General features: G+C 51.8%; 4 protein-coding genes across 4 annotated transcripts; 2 read left to right on the top strand and 2 right to left on the bottom strand.

The window, feature by feature from the left end:
- Positions 1-5876: 5876 nt before the first annotated feature.
- Positions 5877-6695, top strand: J4E92_002336 (uncharacterized protein; the record flags this gene model as incomplete). The annotated part of the gene is made up of 4 exons (XM_051493741.1): positions 5877-6102; positions 6156-6369; positions 6430-6569; positions 6622-6695. The coding sequence occupies 4 exons, from the start codon at positions 5877-5879 to the stop codon at positions 6693-6695; spliced, it is 654 nt and encodes a 217-aa protein (XP_051355420.1).
- Positions 6696-6999: 304 nt separating this feature from the next.
- Positions 7000-8208, bottom strand: J4E92_002335 (uncharacterized protein; the record flags this gene model as incomplete). The annotated part of the gene is made up of 1 exon (XM_051493740.1): positions 7000-8208. The coding sequence occupies one exon, from the start codon at positions 8206-8208 to the stop codon at positions 7000-7002; it is 1209 nt and encodes a 402-aa protein (XP_051355419.1).
- Positions 8209-8499: 291 nt separating this feature from the next.
- Positions 8500-10379, top strand: J4E92_002334 (uncharacterized protein; the record flags this gene model as incomplete). Its single annotated transcript, XM_051493739.1, has 2 exons — positions 8500-9525; positions 9573-10379. The coding sequence occupies 2 exons, from the start codon at positions 8500-8502 to the stop codon at positions 10377-10379; spliced, it is 1833 nt and encodes a 610-aa protein (XP_051355418.1).
- Positions 10380-11027: 648 nt separating this feature from the next.
- J4E92_002333 (uncharacterized protein) lies at positions 11028-14380 on the bottom strand (the record flags this gene model as incomplete). Its single annotated transcript, XM_051493738.1, has 10 exons — positions 11028-11281; positions 11330-12139; positions 12783-12906; positions 12956-13324; positions 13380-13646; positions 13694-13780; positions 13828-13899; positions 13951-14058; positions 14112-14278; positions 14329-14380. 10 exons carry the CDS (start codon positions 14378-14380, stop codon positions 11028-11030), a joined length of 2310 nt encoding a protein of 769 aa, XP_051355417.1.
- Positions 14381-14741: the final 361 nt, after the last annotated feature.

The raw sequence follows: 14741 nt of genomic DNA, 5'->3' as shown, positions 1-14741 counted from the left end.
CCCTCACTGCCTCCGCAACAACTTCGCCTCTTCCAGCTCTTTCCCTCCAGTCACTTGGCACTACCAGCCGGCCGCCTTCGAGAAACTGCAGGATGACTCTGCTCAGTTCATCGTTATCGTTATCGACACCGTAATCAAGATGATGCTGATCCTCTTCTGGAAAAGATGAAATACAAAGAAGCCCAGCAGGCGCAATGAGCGTAAAACTGCTAACGTGATGTGGCCGTGAGTCAACATATCCGACTGTTAGTGAGCCGCCAAAGGAAAAGCCGATGAAATGTGCCGATGGCCATTGCAGATGATCGAGCAGCGCATCTAGCAGCCTATGGAATGTGGCGGCTTGATGCGGAACTATCGGCGTATCGCTTAAACCGTGACCCCAGAGATCCACCAGCACAAAATGTGAGTGTGGAAGGATATCGTGTAGAGCGCGAGCCAGAGGTAGCAGTCCTATTGCCGGAGTCTGGATGCCATGAACGAACAGCACGTGATCAGTCGTCTGCGCGTCTATGGAGGGTACCGAAGGTGGTATCGAGTAGTATGCAGCTTTTCCATCTTGTGTTTGCAGGTATTGCGCGGGTGGAAGGATGGCGCCAAAGGTGGAAACAAAAGATGACTCTGAGGGACCTGGGATAGGCGGTTTTTGTGGGAATGCTCCGCCAGGCCGTGGGATTGCGAAGTCTGTCCTGGTATCACACATTATGTCTCAATGTCCGGAACCTGGATCAACGGGATATCTACCCAGGTAATGCTGCGCCTACTCTCCAGCTTTTGTAGCATCTTTGTAAGATTCAGATCCATGGATGTTAGGCGAAGGGCGCGCTTAGCGTAAGCATGACTCGCGGATACGGGGAGCTCGCCCGCGTTCTCGTTGGGTAGGTACATGTCACTTTTCCCGTCTCCTTCCGCATTTAGCTGATGAGCAATGCCCAGTGCTTATTACGCAAGTCACTGAGTTTTTGAAGAATGCAAGAGTACCTAGGTATTCCCGACCACTACGATGTGAGCCCGAACGAACTCATGCCCAGCCCCTGCAAACGATGCCACACGAGTAATCTCGGCTAGAAAGCGTACTTGCCTCAGTCCCGACAATGCCACTTCGCAGAAGGATGGAAGCACCGAGACCAGGAAAAAATCTACCATCAGGAGAGTAGCGGCAGCTGTCGCACGATAGTCTACAATACATGGCAAGCCCAGAACCACCGCGCTAACTGGGTAGTTCGGCAATGTAACATGTCAAAGAAAGCCATCGAATTCAAAAAGAATAGAAAGCATAGAGTGCAGTACGCCTTAGACTTAGACTGCGGTCTGGTCCTGGTTCGGGCTGGGTCATTGAGATTGTACTTTGGTACACGGTATGATTGCGATAGCTTTGATGTTGTTCAAGTCACGCTGGCAATGTCGCGAGGGCCCGAAGCTCGACCTTACTGGGCTCATGTTACAATTAGAATATAGAGGAAAAGTGTTACATGTTGAACAGCTCGGAGCAGCTAGAAGCATCGTACCTCGGTAGTACAGACGGTCCTGAGCGTCTTTTGGCTGTCCATGCTACCTAGGTATGCTGGCCTAGAATTAAATTGTCGATAATCAACAATGACCCATCCAGCAGGTCTTTCTGCGGCGCGACGAGAGTACAGCCGAACATTTCGTAGGTTTAGTGCTCATCATAAGCCCGCCATTTGCGCTAATGGGTGACAGAAACTTTACCGGACACCTGTCGATCACCACTAACAATGTCGTTACTGCCACGATACCCAACGAGCGACACCTATTCGATGAACCCTATATCACCTCTAATGGGCGGATTAAGGTAGACCGCAGGTTCGAGAACGTTCCTATCGTAAGCTACTTGGATCCAAAGAATTGTACGGTGCCCCGAACTGGAAATACGTTTTTATCTAGTGTTTACCCGATAACCAATTACGACAAAGCTAGATTCACCATCACTCCGATACAGCGAAAGTCTCTCACATCAGCAGTGATGGGCATTGACAACTGTGCCGGCTTTGTGAATTCGTCTTCAGATATAGCCATCGCTTTTTGAAAGAAACAATATGCAGTGGCGCAATTACGAGTGTCATGCAGGGTGCGATGGCTGCGCTGTTGATATTTGCTAGTACTGGTTTTCTGGTGTACCTAGGTAGCGTTGCAAACGAGTGTCCGGAACACAAGCATTAAGCGATGCGGAGCTACGGGAAGTTGCTACTACTCTACTTGCCAATGAGAGGCATGCCTAGGTTCATCTTGACGAGGTGGAATGGGTCGCCTGAAAGACAAATATTGGTGGCTCACGATAAACAGCCGCACTTTCGTCACGATATGCCATTCGTGGTGCGTTCGGCAACTTCCAAAATTAGATGCAGGCTAGCTCCCGGGTTGTTTATCCTCCGCGATGCAGGGCCTCGAGCAGAATTCTAGCAGAATAACGTGCTGCGCATAGATACGTCGGAGAAGGTATAGCGAGCCGGCAAGCAGGTGTTTTGATGCACTTCCGATGGTAGCGCAATTCTCATGTCACTCAGCCAATCAAAACATTAGCGTACCGACTCAGCGGTGCTTGCAGCACTTGCGCAATCGAGGATTTTGCCGACATGACCGATAGCTCGGCGAACATGACCTGGTCATCAAGAACAATTGATCGCGGGCTATCCGATCGGCTTTGCGGGGATGGAGCAATGATTGCTTCCAGGGGTTGAATCCACCGGTACATGCGCCAGCTCTTTAGGGCTGACTCGAGCGACCCTGCACCGCCGTGGTGCAGCGGATCAAGCCAGCCGTTGTGGAGATCGTGTGGCATACGATTTTGTGGATACTCAAGGAAAGATCATCTCCATCGCTAATCGTTGCGATCTCACTCTAGTAGAGGAACTGAAGCAGGCCTTGGAAGATTGCTCACTGCCACTTCACCAGTGGGTAAGACTGGGCGCCGTTGTGAGACATAGAGTGGCAGCTTGATGACAGGCTTATCCCTTCCTTGGACGTAAACAAAGCTCCACTAACTGCGTCGAACCCGTTTCGTGACGAGCCCTAATCCACCCGCCACCGGCAAATTGAAGTTGACACCAACGGCACATAGCATATGATAACTGAGTCAGTTTAGGAATTGGGTAGATTCGGCGAGGTTACATGGCCTCGCCCGTGCGCTCATGTGTTGTGGCTTTTACAGCGGACTCTGCATTCTACACCAGCACGAAAAGCAATTATTGCTACCCGTGCACATCGTCGTAAACTACCTTGTCAAAATGCTCCTTCTGTTCCCGCACCTAGTGTTTACCTTTGTGCTGTTGGTCAGCGCCTGTTGCCCCACGACGAATGCTGTCTCATTAGACGATGCGGCACTGGATGCATTGAGCCAGATTCCGCCATGCGCCGTAAGATATACATGGCACAAGAGGACGATTGTTCAGCTGACTGTTGCAAAGCTAGATTGTATCAACGAAAACCTGCCTGCCATTGGCTGTACGCTCCTCGACATAGAGTGCCAATGTAGTTCCAAAAACTCGACCAAGATTTTGCAACCGTGCTTGGAAAAGCAGTGCAACTACAACGAGACCTTTGGTATGTTCGTCGCAGTGATCGAAAGCGGTATCACTGATGTGTTTGTAGCTACGCTCCGCATTCAAGCCTCTATTTGCGACAAGCCGCACGATAACCTATCGAACTCCATCCGGATAGTGGCATACGTGACTGGAATCATACCAATCATCGTGATTGTAATGCGCTTTGCTTCTCGATATGTGGGCAGCAATAAGCTCTGGTGGGACGATTGGCTCCATCTAGCAGCGGTGGTAGGTGTTCGATGAACAAATCAGTGTCATCTTACTCACGATTGTGCAGGTCCTGGTCATCCCTATGACTGTTGCCCTATTATTGAACCTCAAAGCGGGACTCGGCCATCATATATGGGACCTGACATATCCACGTGTCGTCGCAATCGGCAAATGGAGTACGCTTCCATCTGCTAGCTCTGATACATAAGTACTGACTAGAGACAGCCTATATTGCTACCATCTTGTGGGGTGTCGAATTGCTTCTCATAAAGTACAGCATTCTCTGCTTGTATATTCGCATTTTTCCGAACGTCTGGTTGAAGCGCGCGGTCTTCGCCTTCATGGCTTTTACGGCTCTGTTCACCCTGCCCCTACTTTTCCTGGCTGCGTTCCAATGTATTCCAGTCCGCGCTATCTGGAATCTTCAAGAGCAAGAAACCGCGAAATGCATCGACTATATTGCCGTCTTGAGACTGACGGTTGTATACGAGATCATCGCTGAGACTATCCTATTCAGTCTTCCTATCCCGATTGTATGGAAGCTGCAGATGAAGACTGCAAAGAAGATACAGCTACTCATCTTCTTTAGCCTTGGTATCTGGTACGTCTTGTCTTGGTCTTGTTCGATTTGTGTAATCTAACCCTTCCGAAGTGTTATTATCATGTCCATCGTACGCTTGCCATTTTTACCAGGGGTTGTCGACACTATCGACCCAACCTACACAGTGACTGGCACATCGATTACTGGATTCACCTCCAGTGGAGTTGCACATATATGCGCTGCCGTCCCCACAATCAGAAACCTGATACGATACTGCCAGAACGGGTTCAAGATGCCCACGAATATTCCTTCAAGCTACACCACGGACCGCAGCACTTACAACTCTACGAGCAAACGAAGCTACAAGTCATTGCAGGACAAAAATAATGCCTCTAATACAGCACAACAGCGAGGCAAAGCCTCATCTCGCGATACAAAGGATCCATATCGCCTATCCGCAATCGTGGATGCCGAGAATGATGGCACAGTCGTAGAGCTATGTGCGATAAACTCGCCAACTCACGCGAACGCATTGAATGATGGGGAACAGGATGGACAAGAAGGGGAGATTCGATGGACTCAGCGCGTGGAAGAACAATTTCCTACTATTGTTGGCGAATCTCCGTCGCCGGGGTTGGACGACTCAGCGTCTCAAAAGTCCATACTTCGTCAACACCCCTATTCATGAAAGCAAAAGAGGAAAGATCAGTGGCATGTATGCCGCCCAAGAAAGCTATTTCGCCATTACATGTACCTGCTTTGAAGTTGCAACAACAGAGGCCGCTTTAGTGATGCATGCAGAGTTTTTGGACATGGTCGCACTACTTCCTTTTGCTTTTTGAAGCTTACAACAGATATAGAGAGACCATATCTTTGAGTTCACCCGCTTTTCCTGATATTCATTCGGGTAGCGCAGACTAGCGGACGCGTGCATGAGCTTGCGCCACACGTACAGTCGGCTTGACGCGACCATGGGGCGTATGCTCAAGAGTGTAGTCAGGTACACCGGGTAGGTATGTAAGTGGCTGTCGCAAGCTTTCCAAACAGCGGTCTAGGCGAGCAATTCAGCCAGGCGTCTGCAATGCTTGTAGGGGTTTGAAGTAACATACTGGCATGTGATGCGAGCTCGTGCCCGTCTTGCTCTTTGTGGTCGTAGTACACATCTGGGTACAGGTGCTGCTTGATACGCTTCTGTTGAATGGTAAGCAGTTCCCAGTGGCAGCCTGCAATCAGTCATTACGTGTTTCCGATTGGCCAGTGCCCAACCGACCTTAGCCAATGCAGCAGACGACACCTGAAGTTCGCGCTTGCGCCTAAGAATTGGAGGAAGAAAAGCGGAAGCTAGAAGCTAAAATCATAGATATCCTTACACAGAGTGTTTCAAAGTTTGAAACGAGAGGTTACGAGTGCTCTTCAGTAGCGGAGTTACACCGAGTTAGCCTCGGCTCATCGCCTACATTTGACTTGGTGGCCGATGGAAACCACGACGACAATTTCTGCTTGCGCAATGTGTTCACTCATGCCTCGAAGTGTCACCAACTAAATCCTGAGCGGCAGGAGCGAGAATGGCTAACCAACGTATGGAGCTTACTACGCCAGCAGTGACATGGCAATTTCGCACGATTTACCTTACTGCATACAACGTCCTCTTCGCATCGCTATGGGCATCGGTCTTCGTTCGAGCCGTGTCTAATGCTCGAAATAGCAAATTCGAGCTCTTTGATGCAACAGAGTCATATGCGCGATGGATGCAGACCGCTTCGTTGATAGAAGTCTTACATGCGGCGTTTGGTATGTTCATCATTCCTACCTCTTCTTGTGCATCTCATTGAGAACGATACCAGGTGTCATCAAATCTCCAGTCAGCACAACCGCACTTCAAGTTGTTACACGCGTCATACAGGTTTGGATGGTGTGGTACAGCTTTCCGCAAAGCACAGCAACTTCGCATGCTTATCTTGCCTTGCTCCTTGCTTGGTCGGTCGCAGACACCATCCGGTACCTGTATCTTGCGGTCAACATGCACGGGAAAGCCCCGAGAGGACTGGTGTGGCTCCGGTATGTTCTCAAGCCACCTCATCCGCTACTTGGTCCTACCTAGGTAGCTGACTGTCCCAGGTATACCATGTTCTACCCACTCTATCCGGTCGGTATCGGGGCTGAGTGGTGGTTACTGTACCGGTCTATTGCTCCTGGAGCGAAGGTCAGCCCAGTCATACCGCTCGTCTTCTACTTCTGCTTGCTGCTGTACATTCCAGGTATGATTCTTTTATGGCGGCTTGTTTATACTCGAAATTCACATCTTATTAGGTTCCTACACCATGTACACCTACATGATCAAGCAAAGAAGGAAGACACTGGGTTCCAGACACAAGGTCCAGTAAGCGCATGGATTTGGTTGCGTTCCAGTACGAACGTAGTCATATGCAAAGGATGGGCAGTCTTTTTGAACAGCTCTGTCTCCGTAACGGCTAATGTCTGGAATGTGGGAAGACACGCGCAATGGCATTAGCCCGGGACAGGCCAAGGCTGCAATGAAGGCTAGCGTATGTGATATGACAGGGCCGACACCAAGGACGAAGACGAAGAGCATGATAGTATTGCAAGAGGTTAGCATGACCGACGGTAGTAATGTTTAGAAAGAAGAATATATAACCATAAGAACCGGACCCACATATGGCAGACAGGTTAGATGTAGGAAACCTTGACGCCCATTCCTACGGTACGTCTCACCTTGTCCCACGCACTCCGTATGATGCGTAGTATCCTCTCTCTAAGAGGGCGCCTGCCAAACGCCAAGCCAAACGCCAACAAGAAAAGTAAGGTACGGAAGAAAGCCATGGGATTGGAAGTCATGTGATGGGCCGTATCGGAAATCAGGGTGTGCATGTTTGCGAACATGGTAGACGCGCGGTTGTAGAGGCCGGGCGGCGGCGTGGCTGGTTTCTTGGCGGGCGTTCGGGAGGTGCGGGAAGACTGCGATGGCGTGGGTTGTGGCTCGTCTGAGCCGCGGGGTTGGCGTCTGTTTTGTTCCTCGCGTATGCGGCGTTCGTCTTGTGCGCGCGCCTGGTCGAGGCGCTGGGCCTCGGTTTCTCTGCGGCGCTGGTCCATTTGCTCCTGTTGTTGCTGGCGCAGCTTCTCTTCGCGGGCTTGCGTGTCTTCCTTTTCTTCCTTGAGAGAGTGCAGTGCGAGCAGGAAGGCTTCCTTGCGCTCTTGGTCCAGCACCTCGGACATGTCGATGAAGTCGCGGGCATAGTCCCATTCGTCGTTGCGTGGCAGGACGTGCAGGGTGTAGAGCTCGAGGAGTTTGATGCGCTTTTCCAGGTCGCGCGGGGTGTCAGACCGGTGTGAGGAGGCGTCGGGGGCCGGGTTGGCCGTGGCGGACAGGTACGTCTCGAGCTTCTGCTGGTTGAGCCGCTGCGAGGGCGCATGGGTAAGGAGGAGGGTGGCGAGGTTGACGACCACGTCGGCGTCGACGTCGCCCTCGACACCCGCATAGCCGTCGCGGACCACGTGGTCCCAGATGCTGCCGTCGCGACACTGCGAGACCAAGTGCTTCCATCGCGTGCTGCCAAAGGCGTGCTTGCCCTCTTCGGCGCCCAGCTCGACCACGGCGTTGAGGAAGGTGAGGTAGAAGCTCCACACCTTGACCCGGGTGCCGCGCGACGCCGTCGCGACGGGCGCGTGGCCCACGACGTCGGCCGCGTCGATTGGCGGCGGGCTGATGATGGGCTCGATGGTCGACAGCGCCTCGGGGAGGCGTCGCGTCAGGAACAGCTGGGCAGCCTGTCGGTAGGCTTTGGCCATCTGCGACGACTGTTGCCGTGACGTCGAGAGCGACGAGATGGATGATGAGAGGTAGCGCGACCCGCTGACGTCGTCGTAGAGCGTCGCCATGTTTCGATGTCCTCTGAGCTTCACGAGCGCACAGCGGTGGGTGACGGAGCGCCCGGTGTCAACATTTCGAACCTCGGCTGACCTCACCTCACCCGAACCGCCTTGGCGCGTCACCTGCCTCCGACACCCCGAGCTATCTGCGTTTGCATCAGTCTGCAGACGTCAACTGGTTGTCAAGGTGCTTGACACGCGCTTGCCTGCGTCAAGCTCAGAGGCAGGAGCTAGACACGCGCTTTGTCGCTTGATCCATCGCTGCTAACCTCCACGACCATCTCTACGCGTCTCGCCATCATGGACGTCGACGCAGCTACCTTCCCGCACCACTTGCTGGCCATCTTCATCCACATATCCGAGGCCGACTTTGTGTCTTTTGATCTCGAACTGTCCGGCATTCCATCGCGCATCCAAGACAAACCTGCACATGGCCCGGCCCGCTTCACCATGGAGGAGCGCTATGCCGAGACCAAAATGGGCGCCGACCGCTATCAGATCCTACAGGTAGGTATCACCTGCGCGCGCTTCGACTACCTTGCCAACACCTATGTCTTGAGGCCTTACAACATCAACATCAGCCCGCTTTTCGACGAGCGCATCGACTTTGAGCGTGAGATCAAGTTTCAGAGCGGCGCGTGTACCTTCCTCCTCAACAATGGTTTCGACCTGGGGGCTCCATTTGCCACAGGCGTACAGTACTTATCCCGCGACGAAGCAGAGCGAGCAAAGCGCATGGCCTGGGATCGACTCGAGAACAAGAATCCCATACCCGATCTGCAACTTAACTCGGCAGATGTCGAGTCGCTCGACTTTATGCGCAGGGTGAGGCAAGCCATTGAGAAATGGAAATCTAGCACTTCGTCGTCCTTGGACATTACAACTCATACAGGGCTTTCCACTCCGCCCGTAATACCCGTCATCACGCGATTCGAGAAGCGTCTCGTGCATCAGCTCGTGCGCGCAGAGTTCCCAGAGTTGGTGTCCATAGGACGCGGAGAGTGTATTCGTATCCTTCATCTAGACCCTGTGCGTGAGGCCGACAACATGCGCAGGATCAAGAACCGCGTCAAAGAATCCATTGTCCGACAAACCGGCTTCCGCTGGATCTTTGAGGCTTTAGTCAAGGGCGGCGACATCAATCGCGCGGATCCACTCTATGTCGCACGCACTACTGGCACCATTGTCACTGCCGACGCACATGATATAAGGGATCGCTACGACAGAGCCATAGAGAGACTTAAAATTAAGCAGCCCGTGCTAGTCGGCCACAACATGTTCACTGACATTGTCTACTTTTATCGTACTTTTGTCGGCCAACTGCCTGCACGTGCAACATCTCCTCATCTGGTCAACGCGCTAACTCTGTACAGGATACCCTGCAAGGCTTCCAGGATGCCATCCATGAGCTGTTCCCCAACATCATCGACACTAAATATCTAGCGACTCATGCTGAAGGCGACCTCAACGCCTCCCCTACACTACAGGATATTGCCGAGAATTCAAGTCTGCAGCCGTTGCCCCACATCGTCACGCATGCCGACCATCCAAAGTACCAAGAGACTGAGGCCTTCCACGAAGCAGGCTATGACAGCCTCCTTACTGCCACCATCATGATCAGGCTCGCCGCCAAGCTTGGTGCGGAGCGAGGAGAACAGGTTCCGGCGCCATTGCCCAGCCGTTCCAGTAACAAAGCGAAAGGAGTGTTGGCGGAAGATGTTCAGGATTTTCTAAAAGATGGACGCGAGAAGGTCGACCTGCCCGTTCCCCTGCCCCCAGTGGAGCAGCCTCAACCCAAGAAAACAAAGAAACAAAGGGCCAAGGCTAGGAAAAAGGAGGCAAGACAACAACAATTCGAAACTAAGAACCTATTCGACACGCTCAAAGCTCTGAGCCCTGACGCCGAATCTTCCTCGACTGAAGATGACGGAGAGGTTAAGCTTCCTGAAGATAGTGAACTTGCAAAATGGGACGAACAGGTTCAAGACGTCGCCGGGTCATGGGAAAATGACGTCTACGTCCAAGATAAGACGGGATGGGTGCCGTTGGAGCAGGTTAAGCGACAGCCAATGGAGCTCATCCCAGCCTTTGATTCAAAGTTTTGGAACGAGTTTGGCAATACATTGCGTGTGTTTGGCACTCAAGAAGCTGTCCTGAAGATCGCAGAGTGGGAGGTTTGAAAGCCGCGCAAGCTTGACTCCAAGCTAATAAAAGGTGGAGTTGGCACCAAGGTTCTCATGGTTGTGTGCAATCTTGAAGAGCTGACGTTACGCCGTGAGCGGTAGTAGAAAGACAAACATGTGTTGTCTCTAATGCGCAACTCGTCTCTGTGCCCATCATGGTGATTCATCATAAGAGACAGTGGTTTGAGTGCGTAACAAAGAGTTCTTCAATGTCTTCCCCTCTTCTTGTAAAGCATGGACACACAGGTTCGGCATTTGCCGCTCATTTCAACGCCCGCCCATGTCATCACCCATATACAGTCTGCTTCTACCGTACACGAACCCGACTTTCGGTCCAAAAGATCGCACCTCCTCAGATATACACGATTTGCCTTTTTCAATCGATGCATATGACTCTGACAGACTACTCATACACCATCACTTCGAACGGCCAGCTCCAACAGATCTCTGCAGCGGTCTCGTGTGCTCTTCAGGACGTCATAGCGTATTCGAAAGATTCCGCAGGGAGAATGCTCGACTTGACATGTATGAGTCCGCAGTTTGACGGAAAATGGTCTCGGGATCGGAAGAGGTAAAGGATATAGGCAGGTTGTCAGGTAATATCAAATTGAAGGGTCGACGTCTGGTGCTGTTGACACAAAGTTTTCAACAACGTGCAGGACCAGCGCCTATGGCTTCTACTGGCTCGATGTTCACCTCCACCGCTTTTGTCTGTGTCGTACTCGATGGGACGATCCCTCGGTTGTGCTCTTCGTCGGAGCCGGGCACATCATTTTCCTGGGGTAATGGCTCAAAGTGCGCATTGTTGACTCTTTTCCTATCGATGCGACGTCTCCAAGGCTTGTACAGCAGAACACTGAGACCACCGAAAACGATAAATGTACCGCATATAGCTCCGCCTGCATCCTGTTAGTGTCGAATTCTTTTAGTGCGATCAATCAACTCACCAACTATATCCCAAGCATCGCCCAGCTTTTCGACGCCTTCCCAAAACTTGCCATGCGGCTCGGCAACGTTGAGCACCAGATTGAGGAACTGCACTGTCCCGATGATGGTCGCGACAACCACGGTAATGACTGTTAGCACAATGCTGTAGTAGCAAATGGCGATCGGGTCGCGCGCAAGTTGCGTGCTTGTGTACAGACTCATCATCAGCGCACCATCGGTGGTATCGAGAAGGCACATGCCTGCTGTGAAGAGCAGTGGAAAGATCAAGATCAGCCAAATTGATGTCCCCTTTGTGGCTTGAATCGAACTTATTCCTAGGATAGCGATCTCGGAAGAAGTGTCGAAACCTAGCCCGAAAAGTACACCCAGAGGATACATCTTCCAGGGTCGGTCGACCAACTTGAAGAGCTTCTGCAATATCGGGAAGAGGCAACCGCCGCCCTGTATCTTGAACTGTTCGTGCTCACTACCAGGGTCGCTCGAAACCATCTTTCGCATCTGTACTATGAGCTTGTACAGAATGTAGATGTTCATAAGACCAAGGAGCAACAAGAAAGCAGCAGAGACTGAAGTGCCGATAATGCCACCGACACGCTCGAAATTGTCAAACTTGTCTGACACCGCCGCTGCAGTTCCTGCAACGATGAGCGACGTGATGATGACGATGGTAGAATGTCCGAGACTGAAGAACATTCCAACCGTCACTGGCCGCTGGCCTGCAGCAACCAGACGGCGAGTCATGAGATCGATCGCCGAAATATGATCTGCATCCAGGGCATGGCGCAAGCCCAGAGTGTATGAGAGGATTGCTGTCGAGATCAGTGGCGTATGCCAGTGCTGCCGACGTTTAGCATATGCGATCAACGCCATTTGGATTCACCTTCTTTACTTACTAAGACTATACCAACTGCCGCCCAAACAAGGAGGTTTACAGCGACGAGGGTGATGATGATTGCAATTGCCGCGAATGGGAGCCTTCTGAGGTAGGGTGTCTGCGCATGATATGCAGATGCTTTGTTGGATGCATTGCGAAAGAATGATAATTTGCTCCCTGCATCGCTACCCACTACAGATGAGGGGCGAGAGGTTGCCATTCTACCAGAGTTCGCCCTCGCGCGTAACAAAGAGCGCGACAACTTGAGCTCGAAGCCTGATAGAAAGTGAAGGAAGTTTGAAGAGGTAACTATAGTGAAGCTTGGAAGGTAAGTATCGCAGATGCGGCTCCTGTCGTCCACGGGTGGCACCGTGGGATGCAAATGACGCCAAGTGGGGCTAGCAGCTGTTATCGTGACCCTCTGGCGGGGTAATTAGCATCATGGTGTACTAATGGTCGCGAATCCACAAAACCTCGGCATCAAGTTTTGACAATCAGAAGCTCGTATTATATATGGTGAACTATCGTCGACTCTCAAATTTTGCGGAAGCATAGACATGCGTTGGTGCCACCAAAACCGAAGCTATTCGAGAGAGCCACATTGACTCTGTGCTGTTGAGCAGCATTGGCGACGTAGTTGCAGTTAAAGTCAACCGCCGGATCTCCTGGATTCTCAAGATTGAGAGTCGGAGGTAGGATGTTCTGGTCATCGTCAACATGTAGGCTATGGCAAGAACCACATCTGACTTACGTGATGCATCCCAAGAATCGTGAAAATTGTCTCCACGCTCCCTGCAGCACCCAGAAGATGTCCGACCGCACCTTTTGTACTGCTCACATTGATTTCACAAGCTCTATCCTTTCCGTCTTCGCCAAGCAGAAGCTCTTTGATGGCTCGGTTCTCCGCAGCATCACCTAGTGGGGTGCTCGTCGCATGGGCGTTCACGTAGTCGACAGCGCTTGGCTTGAGGCCGGCATGTCGTAGTGCATGCTTCATTGCGAGACGTGGACCTTGGCCATCTTCGCGAGGTGCCGTCATGTGGTGTGCGTCGCTGGACAGTCCGTAGCCGGCGACTTCAGCATAGATGTTCGCACCTCGCTTCCTTGCGTGCTCGAGTTCCTGCACCTGATTAGATACGACAGGTACGGCAACCTTGCACACAGCGATCGCGTACCTCGAGAACCACAACTCCGGCTCCTTCTCCAATGACAAAACCATCCCGTTCTCGGTCGAATGGTCGACTGGACTCCATGGGCCGTTCATTGAACTCAGTAGCCAGGCTTCTAGCCCTAGCAAAGCCTGATATGGCGAGAGGATGAATGCATGATTCAGCTCCGCCGGCTATCATAACATCTGCATCTCCGAACTGAATCAAACGTGACGCGTCTCCGATGCTATGTGCTCCGGTCGTACATGCTGTTGTTGCCGCATGGTTCGGTCCCTATCATGGCTCAGCATCAACAAACATAGCCAGAAGGTTATAGCCACCTTGAACCCATAACGCATCGATATGTGACCTGCGGCTAGGTTGATCAACAGTCGTGGAACAAAGAGCGGGGACACCTTTCGGTAACCCTAGCACAATCAGTTGACAGTTACGATCGATAGCTGGGACAACCCACGCCTTTCTCATAAGCAATTGTGGTATCATACACATCGTCTAAACTGCCGATACCAGATCCCATGTACACTCCCTATCTCGGCGTGAGTAAGATGCAGGCTGGGCGGATGCTGAGCCTCCGTACTGTGACTTCAAGATCGGCCTCTTCCTTCGAAAACCATCCCGCATCATTAAGAGCTTCATCGGACGCCACCATGGCGTACTGTGCGAAGCGTGCCATACGGCGTTCATCCTGTAATAAAATTAACATTGTCAAAGACAAGAACGTTGGGTGGCGGTACATACGCTGTGGCTTAGATGCTCCTTTGTATTCCATTTACCATCGGTTTTGCTACCCTGAGGAACCAGACCAGCGACTTGGCTCGGTAGCAGCGCGAATTCAGGGCTTCTGTCTTTGATGGAAACGATGCCACACTGGCTATCGATCAGACGCTTCCAGGTTCGTCGAACACCTATCCGCGTTAGGAGAAATGGGATCAAAGCAAGGTGAACGTCGCGTCACCTAGTCCAAGAGGGGTTACAAGCCCTAAGCCTGTTACTACTACCCGTCGCATCGCATGTCAGTAATAATGGTTGATGTTGGATACGGACGCGTTTGGGTGGGCAGAGAGAGCTAGTGTCACGCGCAAGCCACGTGTGGCGTCCGTTAGCGAGAGGTGCGTGCTACATAGCCGTGATTGCGTCCGTCCTTGTTGTTTTAGATGCCTTCATTTCGCTCCCATCGCAGGAATTCTATATAGTGCACGGTGAGCTTGGTTTCCATTTGCAGCCGTTGACTGGTCAGAGTACGCTTTGCGCCAGTCGGTTGATGCATTATTTCGACGATGACAAGTCGTATTTGGGCCAACAATATATTTCCGTGTACTATAAAAGCCAGCCAACAACCTGCAATTTGCTCATGACCATCGCAATCAA

The sequence above is a fragment of the Alternaria infectoria genome (genome assembly GCF_024043175.1).
Source record: "Alternaria infectoria strain BMP 0036 chromosome Unknown scaffold_3, whole genome shotgun sequence".
Classification (NCBI taxonomy): Eukaryota; Fungi; Ascomycota; class Dothideomycetes; order Pleosporales; family Pleosporaceae; genus Alternaria; species Alternaria infectoria.
Note: the sequence above shows the minus strand (reverse complement) of the source record. Positions and strands in the feature narration are given on the sequence as shown.